General features: G+C 43.0%; 1 protein-coding gene across 4 annotated transcripts in view; it reads left to right on the forward strand.

Moving 5' to 3' along the window:
• The first annotated feature begins 7,034 nt into the window (after nt 1-7,034).
• The window catches only part of LOC142588389 (uncharacterized), a 39,425-nt gene continuing 19,430 nt past the window's right edge, over nt 7,035-27,029 (forward strand). The window contains exons 1-7 of one of the 4 annotated variants that reach the window (XM_075700025.1): nt 7,037-7,244; nt 11,121-11,168; nt 12,725-12,787; nt 15,793-15,837; nt 18,838-18,894; nt 19,762-19,824; nt 24,031-24,093. In XM_075700025.1, coding sequence (XP_075556140.1) covers nt 7,166-7,244; nt 11,121-11,168; nt 12,725-12,787; nt 15,793-15,837; nt 18,838-18,894; nt 19,762-19,824; nt 24,031-24,093 — 418 coding nt within the window. In that variant the 5' untranslated portion in view covers nt 7,037-7,165. Of the gene's footprint in view, nt 7,245-11,098; nt 11,169-12,724; nt 12,788-15,792; nt 15,838-18,837; nt 18,895-19,761; nt 19,825-24,030; nt 24,094-27,029 lie in introns of all 4 variants that reach the window. The other 3 variants (XM_075700024.1, XM_075700026.1, XM_075700027.1) reach the window with 3 other exon arrangements.

The raw sequence follows: 27,029 nt of genomic DNA on the forward strand, positions 1-27,029 counted from the left end.
TTTCAATAAATGAATCCTTTGAGATTACACTAACCTCTGTTCGTTCCTATCTTTTTTGCGCTTCTCTCACTTTGTTCAAACAAAATATGTATCCGCAGCAACTCGCCCACCCTTCTGTAATTTTGAAAAAGTTTCAGTAATTATATCTGCACTATTTGAAAAACCAGTGATCATTCGATTTATAAAGGACTCATAACGCAAAACTGAGGAAAGGGATGTGTAAATTATTCAAGCAATTTAGTCAAACACTGGTCAAGTCAAGCTTATTGCTAAATATAGGTCATCGAGGAATGCGCAGCATCAGATCCGTCTCCGAAACAACAACCTTTTCTCGTTCGCAACTATAAATAATGTTATTGAATTTTCTTGCTTCTGCTTCTCAGGCCAAAGAACGCAGGACTGGGTTCATGATATTGGTCCACTTTAATTAGTAAGCACCCTATGCACCACCTTAGCAGCGCCACGCGTAATGAATTCAGCCCTTTAGCCCTGGTTGTACAAGACATGCAGGGGCCACTAGGAGCACTACGTCTAGCAGCGCACCAGGTCGTGCAGTTTCAGAACCTACAGTGGATGAACCCAGCCAACCCCTCATGGACGCGCCCATCGCGCCGCATGTCTAAATATCTAGCAGACCGTTGCCTGTCGAGGTGAGGAGTGCTAAATTCGAACTGAGCCAAAGGAACTTGGCGATTTGAAAGTGGCCCGCATGTAACTTCTGCTAGCGTCACCGAGCGCATTATCACATTTCCCTGTTGTACATTAGTACATTTCTCTGCAGCCGGACACGTCTTGCAGAGGAGGGGGGCGCATAGTGTGCTTCGGTAGGTGTTGTGTTTGTGTGCTGCTAGCGCGGCCCCTAATGGCCAAGCTTCGTGTTGTGTCAAGCTTTCAGCCATAGCCGCTCCGGAAGCCCGTATATGTGATAACAGTTGCCGTTGGGTTCACTACGCCGTGTGCTGTCAGCTTCGGTCGCCGTCCGTTCTCCACTCACACCGCCTTACATAGGTGAAAAATGCTTCTATCACTACTTCCACAAATTTGCGCACACAAGACGTAAGGCAGGATAGAACTATTAGAACCCATTCAGCGCATATTACAGAAATAAAATGACAGTGCGTGCTCTTCCACATGAAGGGAATTAGCGGTGCTCTCTCCACAGCGTGCAGCCACCTCAGCAAGCACGCATTCCTTGTACGAGATACTGGCCCCAATGGCGTACTTTCTCTTTTCATTTTCCTTGCATGCTCCCATTTTTCTGTTGCCCGCGTAGTGGACTAAACATCGTATTTGACCTCACCCTATTAATTTCCGTGCCGTTCCCTTTATCGGTTTGACAAGAAACTGGACAGGGTCGTGCTACTGGCTATGAGTGCAATCAAGATAAGGCGTTTCTGTAATCATGTAATAGGATATCAGCGTATTATGAGTTTTCTGCTAAGATTAAATTTTCTAACTACAGCTTTTGTTGGCACAGTTTTGCTTGCACGCCCTTTAGATTTGAGAACTGAGGAACAACGCAGAAACGTACGTGAAGCAACGAATTAACCTTGTTTGACTCCGACTAGAGAAAACTCCGTCAGAAGCACTTGAAGTCTTCGGTATCTATGTTACAATATACCGATGTCGCGAACACTTCCGTTTGGGTGTCGCAGCAGGTTATAAGAGCAGCGCGAGGACGTAAAAAAAGAAAAAGACTTCGGGAGCGGGAGGCCTTTGAACTAAAGCTATTGGCAACGGACAATAGGTAAGGAATACGTGCTGTGCTTGATCGTCAGCTGATTGTTCGAATGTTTGTCAACCGACTTGCCGTGCAACAGCCATTCACATATCTAACAGTCTTGTTCAGTTTTCAATCATCAGCAAAGATCCTTTTTTTTGTGATTCAGCATCAACACTGATTTCGTTTGTATTTGGCGAAAAGAAGTATAGGACATAGAACCTACCCAGTGGTAAACCAGACATGAATTTCGAAATACGAAATCCAGCTCCGCTCACAGCCACATAGTTGCATATGGCGCGAAAGTATTTGGTAATCCAAGTGCAAACGTGAGGTAAAATACTGCAGTCTGACAATTTTTGTGACGATAGTTGATAAGGGATAACGTCAGAAGCGTTACGAAAAACATGTAATGTAGAGTGGAAGGGCGCTGGCCTAACTGCGTGAAGTGCATCACACACGACAGATGTTTCTGGGACCCGCGCTGAAATGTATTGATTTAAATGTGCTTCAATATGGCCCAGTACATAACGTTTCTTAACCTTACATCATACACACTAGTTAATTCAGTGGCACGATGTTCCTGGCAAGGTTTTGTGGTCCAGACTTACTGACACGAACACAAGCTAACTTTCACTCATCTGGAACAGAACCACTGCTGAATGAACTCTCAAAAGTAATTTTGAATTATAATAACACTGTGGCCGCAGGGGACCTCTGCAGAGAATTTGGCGGGAAGTCAGGGTCAGCTGCCTTTGAGAGTCGTAAACCGTTCAAAAACAATTCAATACCAATATCCTTAATAACAATGTCATCCAATAAAGTCAAGGAACATTTATTTTGTCCATTAACGTCATTTTCAGTTATTGCCTGTAAGTATACACCTGGAATACGAAATAAAACATTGTGCTTTTTCTTCCGACTGACGAATAATCGCGTATGGTTTACAGAGCTGGAGATTGAAACCTGATCGTTTCATTTGTTAATAATAATAATAATATTTGGGGTTTTACGTGCCAAAACCACTTTCTGATTATGAGGCACGTCGTAGTGGAGGACTCCGGAAATTTTGACCACCTGGGGTTCTTTAACGTGCACCTAAATCTAAGCACACGGGTGTTTTTGCTTTTCGCCCCCATCGAAATGCGGCCGCCGTGGCCGGGATTCGATCCCGCGACCTCGTGCTCAGCAGCCCAACACCATAGCCACTGAGCAACCACGGCGGGTTTTTATTTGTTTAACGCATCGCTACATTTCTTCCAGATTTTTCTTGATTCTTGCCTACAAGGGTATACCGTCAGCTCACTGAAGGTGAGCTAAAGTAGCACTTACTTCTTATCGCTTGAAGCTTAAGGTTTACCTTAAAAATTAAAATGTGGGGTTTTACGTGCACAACCACCATCTGATTATGAGGCCCGACGTAGTGTGGAACTCAGGATTAATTTCGACCACCTAAGGTACAATAACGTGCGCGCAATGCATAGTATATGAGCGTTTTTTGAATTTCAACTCCCATCTAAATGCGGCCACCACGGCCGGTATTCGATCCTGCGACCTCGTGCTTAGCAGCGCGGCGCCAAAACCAGTACGTCGCCACGGCAGGTATTAGGGTTTAATAAAATAAATGAGGTCAGCACATCAATAAATGAGGCTAATTGGTTCACGTTGATTACGAGATTGCGGTAACTTGAAAGCACACGAATAACAGAGATACGAATGGCAGAGAACAGTGACAGAGACATATAGAGCTGAGTTTCTGTCTGCCATTTGTGTGGTGCGTTCCAATAGTCAAGCTTTACTTCCATGGAAACATTATTTGCAAGGACAATAAATTCATTCTCCGAGCAAGCCTCTGTAATTATCGTGTGAACCGTAGTTGGTTTTATTTCTGTTGTAGTCAATTTCCACTATGGCATGAAACAGTCTACAAGTTTCATGATTTCTTTCGCGTTAGTCAACTAAATGGGGCATATAGTATATGATTCCGCAAATGTCTCAAAAACGTACAATAAGTATTTAACCCCGCGAGCGTTCATTTCCGAAACATTAGCTTTAGCCGACAGTGGACGTGGAGGAGCCAGAATGGCGAGACTAAAAATGAAATAGACCTTATACTCTGCGCTAACCCTGGCATCATAGAAGATTTGGACGTGCTCGGCAAGGTGCGTTGCAGTGATCATAGGATGGTAAGAACTGGAATTAGCCTAGACTTGAGGAGGGAATGGAAGAAACTGGTACATAAGAAGCCGATCAATGAGCTAGCGGTAAGAGGGAAAATAGAGGAATTCCGGATAAAGCTACAGAACAAGTATTCGGCCTTAACTCAGGAAGAGGACCGCAGTTTTTGAAGCAATGAACGACAATCTCATGGGCATCATTAAGGAGTGCGCAATAGAAGTCGGTGGTAACGCCGTTAGACAGGAAACCAGTAAGATCTGATCAAGAAACGCCAATGTATGAAAGCATCTAACCGTACAGCTAGAATAGAACTGGCAGAACTTTCGAAGTTAATCAACAAGCGTAAGACAGCTGACATAAGGAAGTATAATATGGATAGAATTGAACATGCTCTCAGGAACGAAGGAAGCCTAAAAGCAGTGAAGAAAGTAGGAATAAGCAAGAATCAGATGTATGCGTCAAGAAAGAAAGCCGGCAATATCATTACTAATATGGATGAGATAGTTCAAGTGGCTGAGGAGTTCTATAGAGATTTATACCGTACCAGTGGCACCCACGACAATAATGGAAGAGAGAATAGTCTAGAGGAATTTGAAATCACAGAAGGAATGCCGGAAGAAGTAAAGAAAGCTTTGGGAGCTATGCAAAGAGGGAAGGCAGCTGGGGAGGATCACGTAACAGCAGATTTGTTGAAGGATGGTGGGCAGATTGTTCTAGAAAAACTGGCCACCCTGTATAAGCGATGTCTCATGACCTCGAACGTACCGGAATCTTGGAAGAACGCTAACATAATCCTAATTCATAAGAAAAGGGACACCAAAGACTTGAAAAATTGTAGACAGATCTGCTTACAGCCCATTGCCTACAAAGTATTTACCAAGGTAATATCAAATACACTCAGGAACACCTTAGGATTCTGTCAACCAAAGGACCAGGCAGGATTCCGTAAAGGCTACTCAACAATAGACCGTATTCAGGCTATCAATCAGGTGATAGAGAAATGTGCGGAATATAACCAACCCTTATATATAGCTTTCATTGATTACGAGAAAGCTTTTAAGTCAGTCGAAACCTCAGCAGTCATGGAGGCATTACGGAATCCGGGTGTAGACGAGCCTATGCAAAAATACTGAAAGATATCTATAGCGGCTCCACAGGCACCGTAGTCCTCCATAAAGAAAGCTACAAATTCCCAATAAAGAAAGGCGTCAGGTAGGGAGATACGATCTTTCCAATGCTATTCACAGCGTGTCTACAGGAGGTATTCAGAGACTTTGATTGGGAAGAATTGGGGATAAAAGTTAATGGGGAAAATGTTAGTAACTTGCGTTTCGCTGATGATATTGCCTTGCTTAGTAACTCAGGGGACCAATTGCAATGCATGCTCATTGACCTGGAGAGGCAAAGAAGAAGGGTGGGTCTAAAAATTAATCTGCAGAAAATTAAAGTAATGTTTAACAGTCTCGGAAGAGAACAGCAGATTACGATTGGTGGCGAGGCACGGGAAGTGGTAAGGGGATACATCTACTTAGGGCAGGTAGTGACCGCGGATCCGGATCGTGAGACTGAAATAATCACAAGAAAAAGTCAGAAGAATAAGAATGGGCTGGACGTGCGTTTGGCCGGCATTCTCAGATCATGAACCGCAGTTTGCCATTATCACTAGAGAGAAAAATGTATAACAGCTGTGTCTTATCAGTACTCACGTAGGGGGCAGAAACTTGGAGGCTTACGAAAAGGGTCTTATTTAATCTGAGGACGACGCAACGAGCTATGGAAAGAATGATGGGTGCAACGTTAAGGGATAAGAAAAGAGCGGATTGGGTGAGGGAACAAATGCGAGTTAATGACATCTTTGTTGAAATCAAGAAAAAGAAATGGGCATGGGCAGGACATGTATTGAGGAGGGAAGATAAACGATGGTCATTAAGGATTAGGGACTGGATTTCAAGGGAAGGGAAGCGTAGCAGGGGGTGGCAGAAAGTTAGGTGGGCGGATGAGAGTAAGAAATTTTCAGGGACAACATGGCCCCAATTAATACATGACCAGGGTAGTTGCAGAAGTATGGGAGAAGCCTTTCCCCTGCAGTGGGCGTAACCAGGCTGATGATGATGACGGTGATGAATTTGCGTTCTCGGCGTTCAGCTTTCTACGCGCTGCGTATTCTTCGGCTAATTCAGCCGCACTTTCCAGAGTGTTTACATTTCCTCTGTCTTGCACCCACAGCTTCACAGATTGTGGGATGCTTTTGTAAAAGTGCTCTAGACACATGCATTCAACAATCGTGTCTCTGCTCACGTACGCTTCCGCGGTTTTCAACCAGTCTACTAGGTTGGCCTTTAAGCTATATGCAAACTCCGGATATCCCTCGCTATCCTTGTTGCCTGTGCTTGTAAACCTTTGCCGAGAAGGTTCAGCTGAAAGGCGGTACTTTTGCAAACGACTAGCCTTAACCTTTGCATAACCGTATGCAGCCTGCGCACTGAGTCTGGCGATTACTTTTGCGGCCTCACACGGCAACACAGACAGCAACCGCTGCGGCCACTTACTCGGACCGAAGTCCATCTCCTCAGAAGTCCTTTCAAAATTTTCTAGGAACAAGGCTATGTTGTTCCCGACCTCAAATGGCTTTAACAGGCTATCCATGGGGTATGATTCTGTCTCACTTGATCGTCCCAGAGGTGGGGAAGGGTTCGAAGGTCGCTTCTGGGAAGCTCGCCACCCCCACAGCTGCAGCTGAGTGGGAAAATTTTGTAGGTCGGTACCCTTGCAGGCTGTTCATAACAACATCTATACTTACAGGCGTCTCGCCGGCTATCGCAAATCGCGGTAATACTGCGTAAACTTTTTGTACTTTCTGTCACCATTTGTCATGCAGTGGTGCAGCGTTGTATGCCGTCCGCTCGTGCACAATGGTGGCAATACTGGCTTATGTATTACTACATTTGAACGTGAAGAGGGCACCTGAACCACGGTGTCCGATTGTCTAGCATGATCTATCGCCGCTTGTTCTCGCTTACTCTATTGCTTTATACTCAGGCGCAGCGGGCCTTGTTGAGCCGGAGAGGGGGAAAGCGATAGAAAGTAAATGTAAAAAAGAAACAGCCTCAGTCGTATTGTCACTTGTTAACTAACAATGTCCGCCTCTTCTTCACGTAAGCTGTTCTCGCAAGCTGCGCTTACTTTAATCGCGCGCTCAGCAGATGTATTTAGAACCTATTCGCAAATGTAGAGCTTCAGCTTCCAATTTTGGTGAGGCAGGTAATAATGAAGGTCGCCCTGATCACCGTCCGAGTTGCTGTCGTGGTGGTTATAATCACAGAAGTGGAGCTCGTTAAAGGAAGGAGTGAGTAAATTTTAACGGCATCACCACCTATTAACCGCATTTTGTTGCGGCTGTTCTGAGCAACGCCATGAACAGCCATTTCCTTTTGTGAAGGTTTCGCCAGGGCTCCGGATGCTGCCTGGCAACAGCGATGCCGCCAAGACACCAGTATAGATATAGCGATATTACTGAGCGTTATAAACGGTCTCGTATCTCAGTGCTAAGACGCGCGTAGAACTATTGCGTATGATAATAATAATTTGTGTAAAGTAGATGCTTTAGATAGGGGGCTCTTCGACTGGAAGTTGGGAAACTAACTGAAGTCTATCAGCACTGCAACGCAAAGTTTACCTTTCTTCCTACTCTTCATTAAGCTTTTCAATATTGAGCTTCACTGGTTTGACGAGAAACAGCGTGTACCTTGACACTCCATTATTGTCTAATTTTTTTTTCCGTGCTAGCCTCGTAACAATTAAGTGCATGAAAGGCTCTAGGGTTTCTGACGCTCACTAGTAGTAGTTCACGTGTCGCAGAACCCTGTACTCTTTCTCAAAATTTAAACCTCTCTTACACATACAAGGCTAAGCTCCATTTCGCAACAAAAACTCGCCGGTAAATTTATGTTCGCGCCTGAGTTACCACTCAACAATGATATAAGTTCCCAAACTCAATGAGGGGCTTGAGCGACTTTCCTTCTTTCTTTCTTTCTTTCTTTCTTTCTTTCTTTCTTTCTTTCTTTCTTTCTTTCTTTCTTTCTTTCTTTCTTTCTTTCTTTCTTTCCTTCTTTCTTTCTTTCTTTCTTTCTTTCTTTCTTCCTTTCTTTCTTTCTTGCTTTCTTGATATATTTTTGACAATATTCAGATTGTCTTAGGGGACAAGGCTAAAGGCAAACATTTGCATGAATAAAGGGTGCATTAAAGGGCGTTAAAGTACATCAACGGGTAAACTATTAAAACGCTATTAAAGGGTACAGCAGTGGCATGTCGCTGCCTCGAGAGAAAATGCCAAAAAATACAGCGGCGAGTAGGCCAAGAACATGGGGATTAGAAGAAGCATTAAAAAAAAAAGACAGTGGTGATGAAATGCGAGAGAAATGCGCTAGCACCTCCGTCAGCTCCCGGATACATGTTTTCAACCGTGTGCACCACATTCCCAAGTCCCGTTCAGGAGTTCACTCGACAGGCATTCTCGCTCTTCGAGGGGCGAAGTGTAACTGACGGTCGACACTATCATCATCACATCATCATCATCAACTTTATGTTCACTGCAGGACGAACGCTTCTCCATGCGATGTCCAATTACCCCAATCATGTGGTAGAAGGTATACACAATCGAACCCGGATATATCGAACCCGCATGTAGCGCATTAATATTGTGTAGAACAAACCGCTGTAAAATTCTCTTGGAAAGTTTTGTACAATATTTTTATTTTATATATAAAATTACTTACATACCGAACTTTTTTGTTATGCCCTTCAGATTCGATATACCCGGGTTCAAATATATATATATATATATATATATATATATATATATATTTATAGCGGTCGCTTATATATATATAGCTTTCAGCGCTCGCTTCCTCTGAGGAAGCGACCGCTGAAAGGGAGCACTAGAAATCCAGGCACACCCAGCCACCTGGACATCACTTGCATGCCCGAAATGCGTTGCAAGAAATAAAGCCGGCGCTCCTGTCTATCTTCATGTGCGTGAGAGACTAACCAACCGAATGAGGGTATTACGCGAAGACGCCTTAGTAATTTTTGGCCATCGCCATTTCAAGTAGCCCTCATTGTTCTTAGAAATTATAGTGACAGCTCAATGATATCAGCCATTTCTGCCTCACTGTTACGTCGGTACCACCATTCTGACGCCAAATGCAGCCTCGGTGGTTTATGGTAAGTTGTTCTTAGCAAGTCGTGAATTCCAGACAATCGCCGATCCGTAGAGTCTGCTCGCAATAGTACTTAATTCTATGAATACATCGTTCTTCTTATCCAAGCAGTACTTGACGTCATGCTTTTTTTTTTTCCTGGTGACTTTATCTTTCCAACTGTTGAAATAAATGCGATACAATAGCTTAACGCTGGCTCACGCACACTAAAATAGGAGGTGTTTTTACAAGCACCAAACCAGGAGGAGGAGATAGAAAGGAAGAAGGCAGGGATGTTAGCCAAAAGAGTGTATAGTTAGCTAGCCTACGCTACGCAAAAATAACAAAACGTAATGTGAGTGCTTTTCTTTCACGGCGAAGCTGTATATTATTCGAATCGCGGCATCGCTTAGTCGCCATGGACCAGAACACTCGACAGAAAACCATTCCACAAATTGAATCAAAAGTGCCTATCTCCAACGGAATGGCGCATGCAAGACGTACCTCCATTATGCGTTTCAATAAATAAAAGCCCAAAACAAATGTCAGAACGACATGCTAGATTATAAGGCTCACTCGAACAATGCAAAGCACATAGAGTTCGCCGCATGCGTTTCCCGTTAAAGACTGCGCTTGCATAAGCTGCAGCTCTGCAAAGCGGCAACTGTCGCATACGAAGCAAGGAGTTATGTCACTACACTTTCATATTTAAAGAAACAACCAGCCTGGCAACCGATTTCATTTGTTTGGTGATAGCGTTATGGGAAGGCCACGCATAGTAGGACTCCAGAAGATCAGCGTGAAGGTGATGAGCTGTGACAGGAACAACAACGGCAATATACACAGCGGGGTCTAGATAATAGTATTGCTGTCAATCATTTGATGTAGTGCATCGCTCTGTCGCTCAAGGCTAAGTCACATTGAACTGTCGGATCAGGTGATACCTCAGCTTCGCTGGCTAACTACCTTCAGAGCCCAATTTTTTCTTGCAACTGCTGTAGAATAAAATGCGGCGCAAATCTTACCACACTAATGAACGTTTTCGTCTAAAGCCCATGATTCTTGTTTGTTCAATGTAAGGCACGATTTCCCCGAGTTTGTATATCTCAAGCTCCCGTGCAGTGACTGGCGTGCGCGTAGATCATTGTGCAACTCGCTGTGAAACTAGTTTCTTTAATATTGTTGTTCCTTCTTGTCTGACATTTTCTCATTTTTTTTATTTGACGTAAAAAATTACGTACATATCGAACTTTTTTATTATGCCCTTCAGATTCGATATATCCGGGTTCAAACCTGTATATATATGTATATATATATATATATATATATATATATATATATATACACGCATCCAAGTCCGCAGATAAGACGACTTCATCTTTAACTACCCATTAAACTAAAATAGGGATTTCAAATTTTAATGTTTATAGCAAAACACGAACGACGAGTATAACCTTGTGGTGCCGTAAGGTCTCCAGCGGATCTATAGAAAAAAATTTCACAGATGAAACATTTAATTTCTCAATTTCCTAGAACTCCTTCTAAACGCAATCTAATTAGCATAGCAGACATTGGGTTAAGTTTCTAACGAGAGCGGACAAAAGTTTTAGTGAAGGTACGAAAATTCTCGCGAGAACCATAAAAACACTTCATAAGCCCTCCGAGTAAATAATCATGCTTCGCAACTTGCGGACGCAGGAGATACGAGAAAACAAAACCGAACGTGCTTATTCCAAGGTAGAATTGCTACAAGTCTGCGTACACAAGGAACCAGAACAAACAGAGAAGAGCATTCGCAGAAGCAAGCAGATCTTAAACAACCGAGCAGTGGCCTAAAACACATTGTAATCTATATTCCCGAAATGCATGTGCGATAAATATCGCTCTTGTGCAAACCTGCGTACCGCAAACACTTTCTTCAGTTAGGTGGGGTTAAGGGCATTCCAAATTCTTTGTAATCTATTTTTAACCAGCGAATTTTATGCCACAACATGTGTTACAGATGCGTCTTTGTATATGTTTAGGAAGTTACAACGTTAACGGGGCAAGAGGACGCGGGTCAAGTCTTTCAGGTGAGTGCAACCGTCACCGTGACATGACAGTGAATGCTGCTCTATTGCGAGGCTCAGTAATGACGCAACCTAGTGGCATACAGTCGAAACAAAAATAGATGCTGTGCCACTTTTGTGTAGGGACGGAGGTCATACGTGTGTCATGTGCATTTTTGCTGCAAGCGCGAGCTAACAATAAATCCCAATTTCGCTAGTCAGCATATTCGCAGTCTATAAGTAAGGTAAACGTTTGTAAAAGAACGTGGACGTCAAAACGTCGCAGAAGCAGCTAATAGGCAGTTTCATGTGGTTTGGCACCACCAAACCGTTATTGCTGCACACTGGGGAAATGAAAACACTGATATAAAACACAGAGGTCATTAGTAGGAAAAAGACTTGTCGTGCTAAGCAAACAGCTCTTGTTTGCTGTTCGGATATATTTATATCAAGCGTATTCTTGGCGAATTCCTTCATTCAACAGTAACAAAGTATATAAAATGCCCTTGTTAACTATTTTTCTTACTCTGATCGCTTCTTACCACAATTACTGCCAAAAGAATCTGGCATTTTGCTTGCCAAAACGACGATTTGATTACGAGGCACGCCGTAGCGGGGGGACTCTGGATTAATTTTGACCACCTGGGGACACTTAACGTGCCCCAATGCACGGTACAAGGCTGTTTTTGCATTTCGCCCCCATCAAAATGCGGCCACCGCGGCCAGGATTCCATCCCGTGACCTTGTGCTTAGCAACGCAGCACCATATAGCCGCTAAGCTACCACGGCGAGTTTAGTGTCGAGTGCTTGATACTGGTTACATAGGTGGCGCTCATTAATGGGACGCAATTACAAAAGGCCAATGTATTGCGAATGGAAAAACATTCACTTCCAAAATATGCCCTTAGCAATATCTTCCGGATGTCGCCCGTTATTTCCGCTGCAGCAATTATAAAAGGAAGAACCGAAGTTCATTCAAGAGACCGTAGTGGTTGAGTACGCATAGCGTTAAATGAAATTAAAGTAGCGATGGGAAAACTGCTTGTTGCACGCCATCATGCCAGGCTCAAATCAAAACATCACCAGTAATAGGTGCTGAAAACCGAATTCTGTGTTTCTCTCGTATTTCTAAGGACTGTACATTTTGTCACGAAACGGTAATGCGTATACATTTCACGTAAAGTAGCATATGGAGGAAAAAAGAAACCTTCTACTGGATACTCAGTATACTTAACACGCTAGAAAGGTGTCGCAACAAAATATCTGGCATTACTGTCGGTAATAATCACGTACCTGGAAACATTATAAATGTTTATTACTATTGCTTGGAAATTTATGAGTGATAAAGATATTTCTTTCACAATGAAATTACACAAAACACAAACGAACAATTAAGCATTGGCGTGCAGGGATGACTAAGAAACTTGATGGTGAGAATTAGTGAACACACTCTTGCATTGTCGAGCTCCTGAATAAAGTTCCAATACGGTTGGACATTTACCGCTTGATATATTCAACTTTGAATGTTATTACGTGATTACATGTGCCATACGGGATCTTTCGTACGGATATATTTCCAGGAACGCCAGGCAAATACACAGTAACAGAGAACCGACGACCAGCTTCTGCGGCACAGAAACCGAGTGAGTAGAAATGCCGTCGTCTCTGCCAGGGCAGATCATGCTGCAGGCTGCAAAGATAGCTTCACAGGGAAGTGTGATTGCGGTGTTTGTTACTGAACTAACCACAAATTAATGTAGTTTGGTTATTTTCACACAGTGAACATTAGCGTATCCATGTGTTGTTGATGTGCCAGCTCAACGCAGAAGCGCGCAATCGCCTCTATGTTGATAGCAGCATTTCTTCTTCAGTGAACATCAGGTAAAACATGTAACCGTCGACAATCGCCCACCTCAAGAAATAAGTAAATCATAACAAAAAAACGAACAAAAGAAACGACTCATCCACAGTACCAGCCATTGAACATATATAGCCAATACTACCACTGTGCTTTATAAAAGAAACACACGGTTTAGTGTTCTTCGTTTGTGACAAAGAAGCAAACTTCCCACTATGTTGGCCGTAGAGGCCTGACACGTGAGAGGCTTCAATACTGCGGGATAACTAGTTAGACTAGCATGCCGAAAATATTCGTCAAATTGCATGGCCGCCTATTCATTGCCAGTAGGCATGTGATGCCCACCGGTATACCTCGGCCGAACAGAAGTCATTTACAGCACCAGTAATTACGTCTGAGTGCGGAGTGCCATAGGTCAGCGAGGCCGCTCTACAAAACGCCTACGGTGCTACTTCAGCCTATGCGCGGCTTTACAACGCCTAAACGACGTCAACTCTTACGTAACTCCCACAGACTCCCCACGACGTTCGGGCCATATGTCTGCGCCCAGAACCGTGCACGTAGTTCGGATGAAGCGCTATTACTAGCAATGACAACCGCATGCTCGATTCTCGTCGGTGAACCGCTTACCTGGGGCGCTATAACGTAAAACTATCCCAAACTTTTCTATTCCAATTCTGCTATCAGCCCTCCACGATTGGTCAAAAACTTTTTTCGACCACCCCCACTTCACCTGTCTGTCACGCGACGTCACAAAAACCGCGATACTTCCCCATCTGATATGATGTGTACACACTGTTTATGCATGATTTGACAGAAAAAAAGAAAAACAGTTATTTCTGATTCGACCCCTTTTCGCCATTAGCCCTCGGCTATTGGTCAAAAGTTTTCGGGCTGCACCCACTTCCCCTGCCTGTCACGCGACTTCACAAAACCGCAAAAACTTACCGCGTCAAAGTGACGTGTACGCGATAAAGATGCATTAATATGCCGAACAAAACTCAATTTTCTTCGGAATAGCCGCAGGCTGCCCCATTCCGAAAGGAATAGAAGATGTCTGCCGCCGATCGCTGAGACGCTGGCTACTCGCACCTGCCGTAGAGCATAGGTGTATTTGGGTATAATAAAGCTTCTTGCGTGGCCGTGTAACGTTTTCGAGCACTTTCGGCACGTTTACCCCCTCATTCTGCCAACTCTTCTTTGCTGAGGGTCGGTTTTAGCGTCATTCTTGAGCTTCCGTTGCATGCCGCCGCGATTTTCGACTAGCCACCGCAAGCTAAGTAAGGCAAAGCCGACCAATCGTAGACGCCGGCACCACCCTCTTCATCCGGTTATCGACTTTCAGTGCAGTGGCTCGGCCCCATCGAATCCCTCTCCACTTGAGCGTTCTCCTCGCCTCTTGTCAGCCAATTAGATATGACAAGCCGCTCAGTGTAGGCCATGTTATTCGTTTTTCAAGCAAACAAACGTGACCTCCTGTGAACGAGGAGAGAGTTTGATTGGTCTGTTCAGACAACCCTGCGGGTGATCGCCCGGTGCTTGCGTTGGTGGTTACGCAAATTTGACGTCAGGAGATTGGAATAGAAACATTTTGGAATAGTTTTACGTTATAGGGCCCCTGGTTTCTTCTTTTTGTATTTTCTGCCCTCTTGTTCAAAAAAAAAAAAAAAGATGGAGTGCGACAGCCCAAAGCAACGTACGAGCTAAGAAAGATGCCATAGGGAAGCGGGAGGGAAAGAGGGGGACTCAGAATTGGTTCGACCACCAGGGGGGTCTTTATTGTGCAACTGAATCAAAATGAAGGCGCCTTTAGCACTTCGTCGCAATTTAAATGCGATCAGCGCTAACAGTTGAACCTGGTGGCTTCTGGGGATGGGGATAGTGCCGCGGGGATAGAATTCATACACTTGACGTACAATTGTTATTGTCATTGCTTGAGTACGCTTTCAGATGGCTGCCGAAAGACATAGATGACATTGAAATTCTGCTACGCAAATGTGCCGATCTCTGCGTACTCTTTCCAGTCTTCCCTCACGCGACAACATTCACAGATCTTTGCGTGAGTAACGTATGAAAGCAATGAGGGCATCCTCTAGAACTCAGATAATGTAACTCTGTGCGCTTGTTGTTTATTAAAAACGTCAATCTTGACTTGTTCATTGATACGAAGAATGCCAAATGAGATAATGCAATGGGTCTGAAGCTTTGTTTGCCATTATGCAGCCGATAGACAACCAATTCGAACATTCAGCAGTGGATATCAGGGAATGAGAGGGCTAGCCGCAGAGTTAAAACAACGTAAATGGCAAGTGACAAAAGAAAAATAAGAAGCATTACTTAAGGGATGTGAACCTGACCGACGCGATTCTGGCTATTTAGCCTTTGCTTGCTTTTGAGGAACTTTCGGGGCACTCAGATGGTCGTGAAATGAAAAACTGCTTGTGCACAGGAAACTACGTGCGCGTTAACCCCACGGGTTCAGCATTATTGTAGATAACCCCTAACTATGGCGTCTCTCAAAGCCCCGATGTTAGTTCGGAAGGTTCAACGCCATTATACGATAAGTGAATTAATTAGTCGATCGATGAAGACATTGCATCCTATTATATGTTGAATTGATCCCACTTTGCTGGACCGATTTAAAGGTGATCCACGAAGGCGATTGCGGTATGTGCTCACCAACATAACGCGATTGCACCAAAAATGTCTGTGCACATGGCTGAATGCATAGAACAAAGCACATTACAATGCGATGTCTGATGCGGAAACCATCGCTATTGTTCATTTTAGAGGGACCCAGATATGTCGTCGGAAAGCCCGGTTCCCGTTTTACGGGTGAGTAGTAAATTCAGCTTGTTGCAAATACAGCACCTCACGACTGCAAATACGACTCGATGGCTAACTATAAGTGCTGTGCCTGGTGACTGCATGCATGCCTAAACAAAAATGCCATGTAGCTTGTGTTCTTTTTGCAAAAAATATGATTACCTACACGGACTCCTTTTGTGCTGATGTGTTATCTGCGCTGTCCTAAGTACATTTAAGGATGGAGCATAAAGGTAACGAACAAAGGCCAGACAATGATCAATGATGATATTTGTTCGTTAAATAATAATAATAATAATAATAATAATAATAATAATAATAATAATAATAATAATAATAATAATAATAATAATAATAATAATAATAATGTAAAAACTAATATACATTACAACGTTTTCAGTGCGCTGATAAGAATTCCTGAAAAAAGAACAGCAATGTGCTGCCTGTGTGACAAAACAGTTATGCATGAACAAAGGGCAGAATGTTGTAATTACAAGGGGCATCTAGGTGTGCTGACTGGCAAATGAATACCCGGGAGGGCGCAAGAAGACACGCTGTTTAGGTTCTCATAAAATTAAGTACTCAGCCTTTAGGTTTAGTATATGTCAACTTGGTTAAGCCGTAAATTTGTTCTACAACGAGGTAAAACAAAAGTGTTGCTCTTACGAGTTTCGTAAGGTCTTTTCTATGGGGCCATTCTTACAACTCTGGCGCTCTTTGGCCAAAGCTGGTCCTTGCGCCATAAAACACCACCACATCATCATCAGCCTTACAACTCGAAAAAAAAAATGGAATTTCGTGCCTTTTGTGTAAAAGCACGCAACTCTAACTAAACATTTCGTTTTCTGGCGGAAAATTACATTACAGAGGTATATGACATGAGTTGGGGTTACATAAGCACAGTCATTCATTATTCAGAACGTTTTCTTCTGAAGAACAATAAACTTTTTAATGTCTGCTAGAGTGGTGTTATCCCAAAACTAAAGAAAAGAACAATAGTTTTAGTATGAAATAAAATAAAGCCCCCTATAGGCTATCTTTAGTCTTTATGAGGTAAAATGTGTTTGTCGCGGCAGCAAATTCCAAGAAAAGATGCGGTGAGTTGTGTATGTTTTACTTATCTACGTGTCCCCTTGCCATAGTAGCTGCAAATAGTAGTCAAGGGAAGTAAATTTGTAACGTAATAGGTGTTAGTATTATTTACTTAAAAAAGAGGGCTTTCTTATTAGACGAATTTTCCTTGAGCTCAAGATAACAGCCTTTGTTCTTGCGTTTATTTTTAATAATTTGTATGACAGCCATTCTGTTAAAGACGCAAGAAACCTAAAGCGATTTCTGTTAGCAGTCTTATGTTATCAGAAAAGAAAAACAATACACCCTCTGAGTATATACTATATTTGGCTTCCTTAATGTTAATGGGACTATTAATCTAAATACCGCAAAGCATAGACATTGAATGACTGACTTGCGGCACACCATTTATAAATGTGCAGACCTCAAGATGGCAAATGACGAAGCACACAAAAGGAAGACATCAAATTGATTCTGCGACCTGTTACGAGCCTAATACACATTGAAATCAATGCAGAAAAACACATACCTATGTTGACGCAGTCGCGCACGTGTGAAAAGTCGTGCTTAGATGTTTCCTTTATTGCAGCGCTGCAGTCAGACTGAGACCGAACCACAGACAAAGCTGCATAGTATACGATATTCATTCAGTTGGCTGTCATTCATAGATTAGTGAACGCTAGCAATTTGCTGCTCCATTCGGGCTGATCACTTCTCTGATGACCGACTGCTCTTTGTTCGCAAGATCTTGAGGTTAGAGTGCGTATGATGTTATTACCGGCTAGGTGAAATGCGAGGTACCATTTTCTTGCTATTGCGGAGGATTAAAAGCATGAACTCCATTCGGTGGACGCATGTGTCTGTCTAATACCAGCCGGATGCTGTCATGATGTCATAGCTCAACCATGCCATACGTAAATATTACAAGACACATGCCGAAAAGATAAAGCAGCTACAACATTCCTTGCTACGGGGCAGCCTCCAGCTTGTAGGCACAATAAAGTGGTTTAAAAATATGTGCTTGCGGTTAAATACTTCCACAATAAACACCTAGGCGGACAAACGACGTGAAGCACACAAATCAGCCCAGCAGATATGGCGAGCCTAGATCACGAATGCGTGTTCTCAAAGAAGGAGGCGAAGACTTGCGGCTACCGCTATAGTGGCTGTTCTGTAACTCGTCAAACTTCTCGTCAGGCATGCAGCCTGATGCCTAAAAAGTGACGACGACGAGCTTCAATCTGCCACTCACTGATCGTTTCTGCGTTGTCAGGACTTCACGTTTCAGAGGCCGTGGCTTTGGTCATATCTCCACTGGATTAAGCATGCAAAAGGCCACTGGCCATCGTTTGGTGGTATCAGAAAAAGGAAAAAAATTGATACTTTTAGAACGAGAGAGAAACGTCGACAGCATATGCAACTCTAGAACTTGTCAAAGCAGGAAATGGGACACTGGATAAGGTCCGACTCTTCGCAACAAGTGCGTAAGGTTTAGCCTTCAAGCAGACGTGTCTCCATTTGTTTTCGGCTGTCTGCTTTTTCTTTCTTACGTTATTTACATTGTGCCAGATTACCTTTATTAAGAGACAAGGAGTTGACCAACTAGCTCCTGCCAAGGTGAGGAACGCCTGTGTTTCTTGCAAACTACACGGGCCTTGTGCGGAGAAATAGATTTGCAGTACGTTTGAAAAGCTCGAACATGCTAGCGGAATCCATAAAACCGTGTAGTCACTTATTTTATTAAAAGAAGCGGCCATTTTTTTACAAATTTTATTTTGAAACATATAGCCAAGCAGGTAGACAATTGCGGTGGCTGCCAAGGACTACTGCGAGGGCTTTAAAGAATTTTAATTTGACTGCTGATTGTAAGGTGCTTGTAACCTACGAAGTTTGCAGGAGCGGCTTCGAAAACAAGTGATGCATTTTAAATGTTCTTAGGGGTGCGACAGAAAAGCCCGAAGGCCCCAGCAAAGAATAGGAAACCGGTGCCTTCCAGTGAGTACAGCCCACCTCCTCTCCAGATATGCCTGTTTATCGCGACAACCTAAGGCTGTAACAATTACAGCTCGATAGAACGTTTGTGCAGTGCAAGCTGAAGAGCAAATTGTAATGCTAAGTACTTGAGAATTTTTATCTCCTTCATGAAGAGAAGGTTACATGTGCTGCTTTTTGCAGTTGCAACTATTCTGGACGATACAGATGCCCTCAAATCAAAGCCGATATTTAGGTTATTGCCCGAAACTGGTCGTAATGATGTCGTCATGAATTAGTTAACAAATGTGTACTTGAGTAGCTATAAGACTAAACACATGACCGGGTTTCATACAAGATTTGATACAAGAAATTTCTTTTAAAATGCTGCAGCGACAACAAAAAACTACGCACCACGACCAGATGACTTTTTTTTAGTTTATGGAATAAAGCAAACCAATAAGATGAACGCGATCGACCCCCCCTGTCAGCCATTACAGAATTTGTTAAGGTAAGGAAGATAGAAAACTGCGCGTGCTTTAGGAATAAATTAAGCTACAGCCAACCATAGAAATTTAGTTCCGTAGCATTTCTGGATTCGTGTAAATTGACTCCAGAAAAATATTCTATCTCTTCTATCAGACAGCAATATTGGCAGCACTGGGTCTCAAAAGTTCTCGGAGCTGAAATAGGTTTTCACCAAGGCGCCCGTAAACGTAGAAGTGAGAGCGCAAGCGCGCGACACTGGACATTTGCAGCGACTTTCTTCGGTACTTAAGCGCTTCTGGAAGCTCTTTAAGCATCGACAGCTGGGTGACCGAGACATCTGCCTTACACAAATTGTGTACAAGTGTAGAGTGTAAAAGATGTTGCACTGATGTATATTTCTAGGTCACAGGACCAAAAACACTACCCACAAGGCTACAGCAAAGCAGACTCCTTCAAAGCATACTGGTGAGTGCAGCTGCTGCCTTCTTTTGCAAAACCGATGCCAGCTGTCTTGTTTGGGGCAGGCTACAATTTGTTTATCCAGTTACTGCGGAGCTCACATGCTATATATTTTAACTTTTCTTTTTTACCTTGACGACCTCGCGGGTATATCTGACTTTCATTCGGGCCTTTCTCTGAAATATCACAATGATGTTTTCCTTTGAAATGTTAAACAATCACTGATATAAGTATTTATGTGAAATACACACCTGCCAAATCCACACAGCAGACTGATACATTTTACCTACAGACAGGGCTTATTCAATATTACAATTAATGAAAATTGCTGGAAACCGTAGAAGGACAAGTGCCTTGACGTAACGCAAGTTGTTTTCATTGATATTACAATTAACTCAAGACCACATTTCTGAAAAATATTCTTACAGATGTCACAGTCTTTGTGTGCTGTTTTCCTGTACCAATTATATCTTCTTTATGGAAACGCATGAAAAGGCAGAGGGGGAGCAGCCGGTGCTGTTTACTTGCTAAGCATCTCTTACAATACAAACAATAAGGAAACGAAAAGTAGCTCAGACTCATTGAATGTGCTCTCCGTTTATAACGGCATAGTGTGCACCACAAGACCGAGATGGTGTTGAAAGTTTCGTAATGGGGTGAACACAAAATACGCTAATGCATGTAATATAAATATGTGTTACATCGATAAAACTTCCTGTGCAAAACAATTCAATATTTCATAGAGATAATTTTGCCACAGCACATTTTTCTCACATTTCCAATTTCACTTTATTTGCTCGAGCACGTAAATACTTTAAAGAACTCCTATATTTAAAGTTAATCCAGAGTCCCCCACTACTGTATGCCTCATAATCAGATCCTTGTTTTGCGTGTAAGAGATGAACAAAAAAAAAGCTTTTTTAAAGAAACGTGTGAGTATTACGATGACGATCTGTAGAGCAGTGACATAGACTCTAAATACGCCATTCATTATATTCTATTTTAAGCAGTAAACTATCTGCCAACAACATGGCAGTGCACGAGAAATGATTTAGCTGAATGTATGAAACGTGCTACAATACAAATATATCTGTGCGTCTAGGCTACGTAGATAGCCTACTGCCTCAGGCAATGAAGAAAACACCTAGGTACTTATTGATTTTATATGAAGAAAACGCAGCCAATGGCCGCTGTTAATAACAGCAGGGTAATACAAGGTGTCCTGTGATAGAAACGATGAGGTATGAAAGGAAGAAAAAAGCAAACTAGTTGATTTTTCAAAATTTTCATAGCTTTTTAAAGCTTAATGAAACCATTTCTTTATACTTTAGAGGTGTTGTTGGTATGCAGTAGTCATTCGATTTTTATTTCTGTGGCATATGGTTGTATAAACGTTACCTGTTATCTAGGAAAGAGCCATTCAAATTTTCGTTATTACACTACAGCAAACAAATTTTTAAGTAAGGAAAAGCTACATTGCAGGCACGTACAATTTTTCGCGCACGTACCAAGAATTTACATGTGAATAAAACCTGTGGTACACTTTGGGTACAAGGAGAAACAGCTGTAACATTTAGTTAAAAATAAAGTGTTCGATAATGTGCTACTGGCTCCAAGTTACAAAGCGCACAAGCTTTGAGGAGCCTTGTAAATCAGGAGATCTCTACAAAATATCCGACCTATTGTCAGACATCTTGGCCAAGCCGCATGTTCATGGGACCTTGCTTGGCCGATTAACGACAAAAAGTGCACATGATTTCATACATGGGCCTACCTACCTGTTCGCGCAGGCCCGCCACTACACCTACTTATAATGGGTTATGGCACGCTCCAATGAATAGAGCAGCGGCCTTTAGAACATTGCACTGAAATAAGCCAATTGGACAATGTCCGTAATGTGGTTTAGACCTTAAAGAGCAGTTTTACAATTCGAGGGTAAAATTACAGCTCCTGATAGTGAAATTTTTATCCAGATGATACGACTAATCAGGGACCTTCGCAGAAATCTTCAAGGGCCATCAAAGAGAAACAGTAAGGCAGTTTAAGGTGATGAGCTGTACTTTCAAATCTATTCTCCTTCGTTTCGAAGTAAGAGGCTAAATAGTAGCACAAAAAATGAAGACAACACCATCATATGACTTTTTTAGAAATCTTTTGCTCATGCCCCAGTGGCAGTCCGCCAGAGTGACGTCGAGTATTTGAACCTATCTATCCGTATTTAGGCAGTTGTGGCTGTCTAAAGGACCACTAAACATACGAAGTTGAGTCGTGCTATTTTAGAATGCAATGTTATAATGAATATAAATTACTAGGTGTGATGATGCACCGTTACGATTCATATAATGTCACAGCTAGCTGGTACAATGACTTTATAGTGGCGTCGTCTTCCGTCTTTCATTATTGCAATGTGTCTTTATTTTTTCTTATACCTACCCTCTTTTTCCTGCATAGTTGTTTTTGGTATTGTACCAGGTTTATTTAATAACAGAACTCAAGTTTCTTTCTTCAGTCTCCCTTTAAAGAGGTAGCCGTTAGGGCTATTTAAGGCACTTTTTTTCCTGGCGTCTGTTGCTCCCTACTGCAGCATTTACTAATGCAGCATTTTCGACGACATCGGCATAGTGGTATACAGCAAAATTTGCTTTATCAAGAAGCCTCGAGGTGCATATTCTGCCAACTTTCCTCACGCATGATAGCGTGCTAGCTCCTTGAAACGGCAGCAATCCTCCTCCTTAAGTGGCTGCCGCACGCAAGTAAGTAAACGCAGAGGTACAATGAAGACTTGCATTAAAGAACATCCCTGATTGGCCTTTTGCAATGGCGAGGGAAATGGATGGACAAAGTAAAACACGAATACAGGATGTTTCTTGCACAATATGTGGGTAAAGGAACTCCTCTTGTAAGCAGAACTGTCAGTAAGTGCGGGAGTATTCACTGACAGTGCACTGTCAACTTCAATCAGTGGAATAGTGAGCCCGAGGACACGAAATACTGATTGCGTACGAGGCGAGCCAGACACAGAGTCACGCCAAGATGAGGTCTATATCCGGGTGAACAATGTGCATAATATTCTTTACAAAAATTTCTATTCTCTTGACTTATCAGTGCTGTTGCAATGGCCAAAGGTCTTAGAGCGCAGCTCTTAGGCGCCCGTTCCTGCGGCAAGCGTCGGCGTCGGCGGCGTAACCGAGCGAATGAGCACAGGGAAAGATGGAAGAGCGAACGCGGAGCGGCACATGAAAGACGTGAGCGGCGAACGATGGAGACCAATAAGAGTGGCCCCTTCAGTGACGCGCACGCGGGAAACTGGTGTCATGCACACCCGCCCAATTACTCGATGCGTAGTCGTGACTGGTTTCAGCCGGACCGTTTGTTTCGTACTATCGTCCGCTCGAGTCAGCTCTCGCTCGCGCTTGTTTGGTTTGCTTGGTTTGTTCTCGTTCGCGCTTCTTTCGATTGCCATGCTTTGCGATTCTTTTTTTAATCGCGTTGCATGCGCGATGCGAATTGTGCAATACTTTCTGGAAGCCACACGGCACCAGCCATAACACTGGAGCTTTCACCGAGTCATCAGAACACATTTTCATTGATCGCCGACTCTGCTAGATGTCTCTCTCAAATTCTTGGCCACAATATATCGGAAAATGAAAACACCTATATAGCTGCGCTCAACTTTCGCATTAGGGAGTATCGTATTCGTCTGTGAATGTTTTCTCATTGTTTATGTATTATGACTTTCTACAATACGTTTGGTAGTTGACATCAAAAATGTGTTTTTATATTGTCCTGTTTAGCAATAAGCTAAATTACTAGAACCTGCACGCAAAATTTAAGCCATCGCACAAGACGGCGCTGAAACTTGCTTTAAAATCTGAACGCTGCTGAGAGGATGAGCATGCCCTCCCCGGAAGGATGACACGCAAAATCGTGAAGCATTCCACATTCCAGCATATTTTTAAAGCTTGTGTCTCTCTCTCGAGCTTCCGTGAAAACAAAACTACAAAGGGGATCAAATGGTTTTACCTCGTATAGTGTGCATTGAAAACTTATTTTAATTAGAATATGGTATCACAAGTATAGCGCTTCACCTGCATAGAGTTTATGTCCGCGCGTTAACCCTTGCTTAACACTGAGCACAATGTATATTTAAATCCTAAAGCTACTATTACAATCAGCATATAGCCCATATGCACTTTATACATAATTCTTTAGGCAATGCAACCACGGATCACCCTCCAGCGTCTGGAACGCACCAAGAGGGAACTGGGAACGCCGGTAAGTGTGGCTGCTATTTTCTTACTAACAAAAATCTTGCTGCAGTGTGAATCGTTGAAATGAGGATTTCATAACCAAATATTTTTAGAAAATGGGTGAAGGCAGAAATAAAATGCCATGCTGCTCTACTTCTGGCAAAAAGAAGCGTGGATGTGTTAGCTACATTATAGGAAAATGTCCCCGCAATTGCATAAAGCGCCGCTTTTGTGCAAAAGGGTGCACACACACAAACACACACACACACACACACACACACACACACACACACACACACACACACACACACACACACATATATATATATATATATATATATATATATATATATATATATATATATATATATATATATATATAGAGAGAGAGAGAGAGAGAGAGAGAGAGAGGAACGAGAACGAAGGAAACCAAGGGGCCCGATTTTTATTAACCATATCGTGAAAATACAACACATACACCAAGTGTACCATAGGGGAAATCACTTGTACTTACTAATTTAATTTAGGAAATTATAAAATAATAGCAATCAAAATGAATCAAGAAACGACTTGCCGCCGGTGAGGAGCTATTCCATGTCTTCGCATTACGCATGCGACACTCTTACCAGCTGAGCTACCGCGGTGCCGTTTTCCCATCCACTTTTTGGGGTATTCGTGTTCTACTATACGAGAACTAAACCTGGGAGTGTTCGTCAGCGCCACGATTCACAAACCTTGGCGGCGGACGTGGAACATCTTCTCTGCCGCAGGCGTCGCGAGTACTTCACCTTTTTTGGTGAAGGCAGCTGGTCAATAAACCCACACATGCCAGCTGAAGGCATCCCGGCCGCGGTGGCCGCATTTTGATGGGGGCGAAATGAAAAAACGCTCGTTCTCGCGAATTGGGCACACATTAAAGAACCCTAGTTGATAAAAATTATTCTGTAGTCCCGCTCTACGACGGGCCTGACAATCAGATGGTGATTTTGGCAAGTAAGAACCCAGAATCTGTTTACTGCAAAGTAAAGTAAGAATGTATTAAGCAGGCACGGCCCCCGGTGTACATTCGTGTCCACTTGCTCACAGATAGCGCTTCAAGAATAGTGCCATTAGTGTTCCTATAGGTGTTAACATCAGAAAATTCGTGAGCGAAAGTGCGCCATCTTGTGAACCTTCTTTTTATTCGGAAAAGCCACTACTTGTGCTTGCAGGAGCAAAGCTGACGAGTGTCGAAAGATTATCTGCTGTTTCATCTCCACCGCTACAAGTATACTGAGGGTCTCGTAGCACTTGCTGATTCATCATCATCATCATCAGCAGCCTGGTTACGCCCACTGCAGGGCAAAGGCCTCTCCCATACTTCTCCAAGAACCCCGGTCATGTACTAATTCTGGCCATGTTGTCCCTGCAAACTTCTTAATCTCATCCGCCCACCTAACTTTCTGCCGCCCCTGCTACGCTTCCCTTCCCTTGGAATCCAGTCCGTAACCCTTAATGACCATCGGTTATCTTGCCTACTCATTACATGTTCTGCCCATGCCCCCCCCCCCCCCCATTTCTTTTTCTTGATTTCAACTAAGGTGTCATTAACTCGCGTTTGTTCCCTCACCCAATCTGCTCTTTTCTTATCCCTTAACGTTACACCCATCATTCTTCTTTCTATAGCTCGTTGCGTCGTCCTCAATTTAAGTAGAACCCTTTTCGTAAGCCTCCAGGTTTCTGCCCCGTAGGTGAGTACAGGTAAGACATAGCTGTTCTACACTTTTCTCTTGAGGGATAATGGCAACCTGCTTTTCATGATCTGAGAATGACTGCCAAACTCACACCAGCCCATTCTTATTCTTCTGATTATTTCCGTCTCATGATCCGGATCTGCCGTCACTGCCTGCCCTAAGTAGATGTATTCCCTTACCACTTCCAGTGCCTCGCTACCTACTGTAAATTGCTGTTCTCTTCCGAGACTGTTAAACATTACTTTAGTTTTCTGCAGATTAATTTTTAGACCCATCCTTCTGCTTTGCCTCTCTAGGTCAGTGAGCATGCATTGCAATTGGTCCCCTGAGTTACTAAGCAAGGCAATATCATCAGCGAAACGCAAGTTACTAACGTATTCTCCATTAACTTTTATCCCCAATTCTTCCCAATCCAGGTCTCTAAATACCTGCTGTGAACACGCTGTGAATAGCATTGGAGAGAATGTATCTCCCTGTCTGACGTCTTTCTTTATTGAGATTTTGTTGCTTTCTTTATGGAGGACTACGGTGGCTGTAGAGCCGCTGTAGATATCTTTCAGTATTTTTACATATGGCTCGTCTACACCCTGATTCCGTAATGCCTCCATGACTGCTGAGGTTTCGACTGAATCAAACGCTTTTTCGTAATCAATGAAAGCTACATACAAGAGTTGGTTATATTCCGCACATTTCTCTATCACCTGATTCATAGTGTGAATATGGTGTGTTGTTGAGTAGCCTTTACGGAACCCTGCCTGGTCCCTTAGTTGACAGAAGGCTAAGGTGTTCCTGATTCCACATGCGATTACCTTAGTAAATACTTTGTAGGCAACGGACAGTAAGCTGATCGGTCTATAATAGCTTGCTGATTGTGCACACCAAATTCTCCTCCTTGAAAATATTGACGATACGATGGTGCGTAGGGCATGTTTAACAGAGAATAAGTGATCTGTAGGAACGGCATCTTGACCTGGCAACATGATTATGTGGCGCGGCTACGCTTCGTGCCGGCACTTTATTGCAATGTATATTATAGGGACACTACAGTTGAACTTTTGCCGTCGCCGTGATGTTTATTGTAAAGTTATAATGAGATGAGCTCATATCCCGCCTCATGCGCTCAGTAACGCAGGTGTGAAGGAAAGAGCGCTAGGATGAGCCGAAAATAATGATGGCTTGATACGCGCCGTCTTCTTGCGCCCAATGTTGGAGGTCACGGAACCAATCG

The sequence above is a fragment of the Dermacentor variabilis genome, chromosome 7 (genome assembly GCF_050947875.1).
Source record: "Dermacentor variabilis isolate Ectoservices chromosome 7, ASM5094787v1, whole genome shotgun sequence".
In the NCBI taxonomy this organism is placed as follows: domain Eukaryota; kingdom Metazoa; phylum Arthropoda; class Arachnida; order Ixodida; family Ixodidae; genus Dermacentor; species Dermacentor variabilis.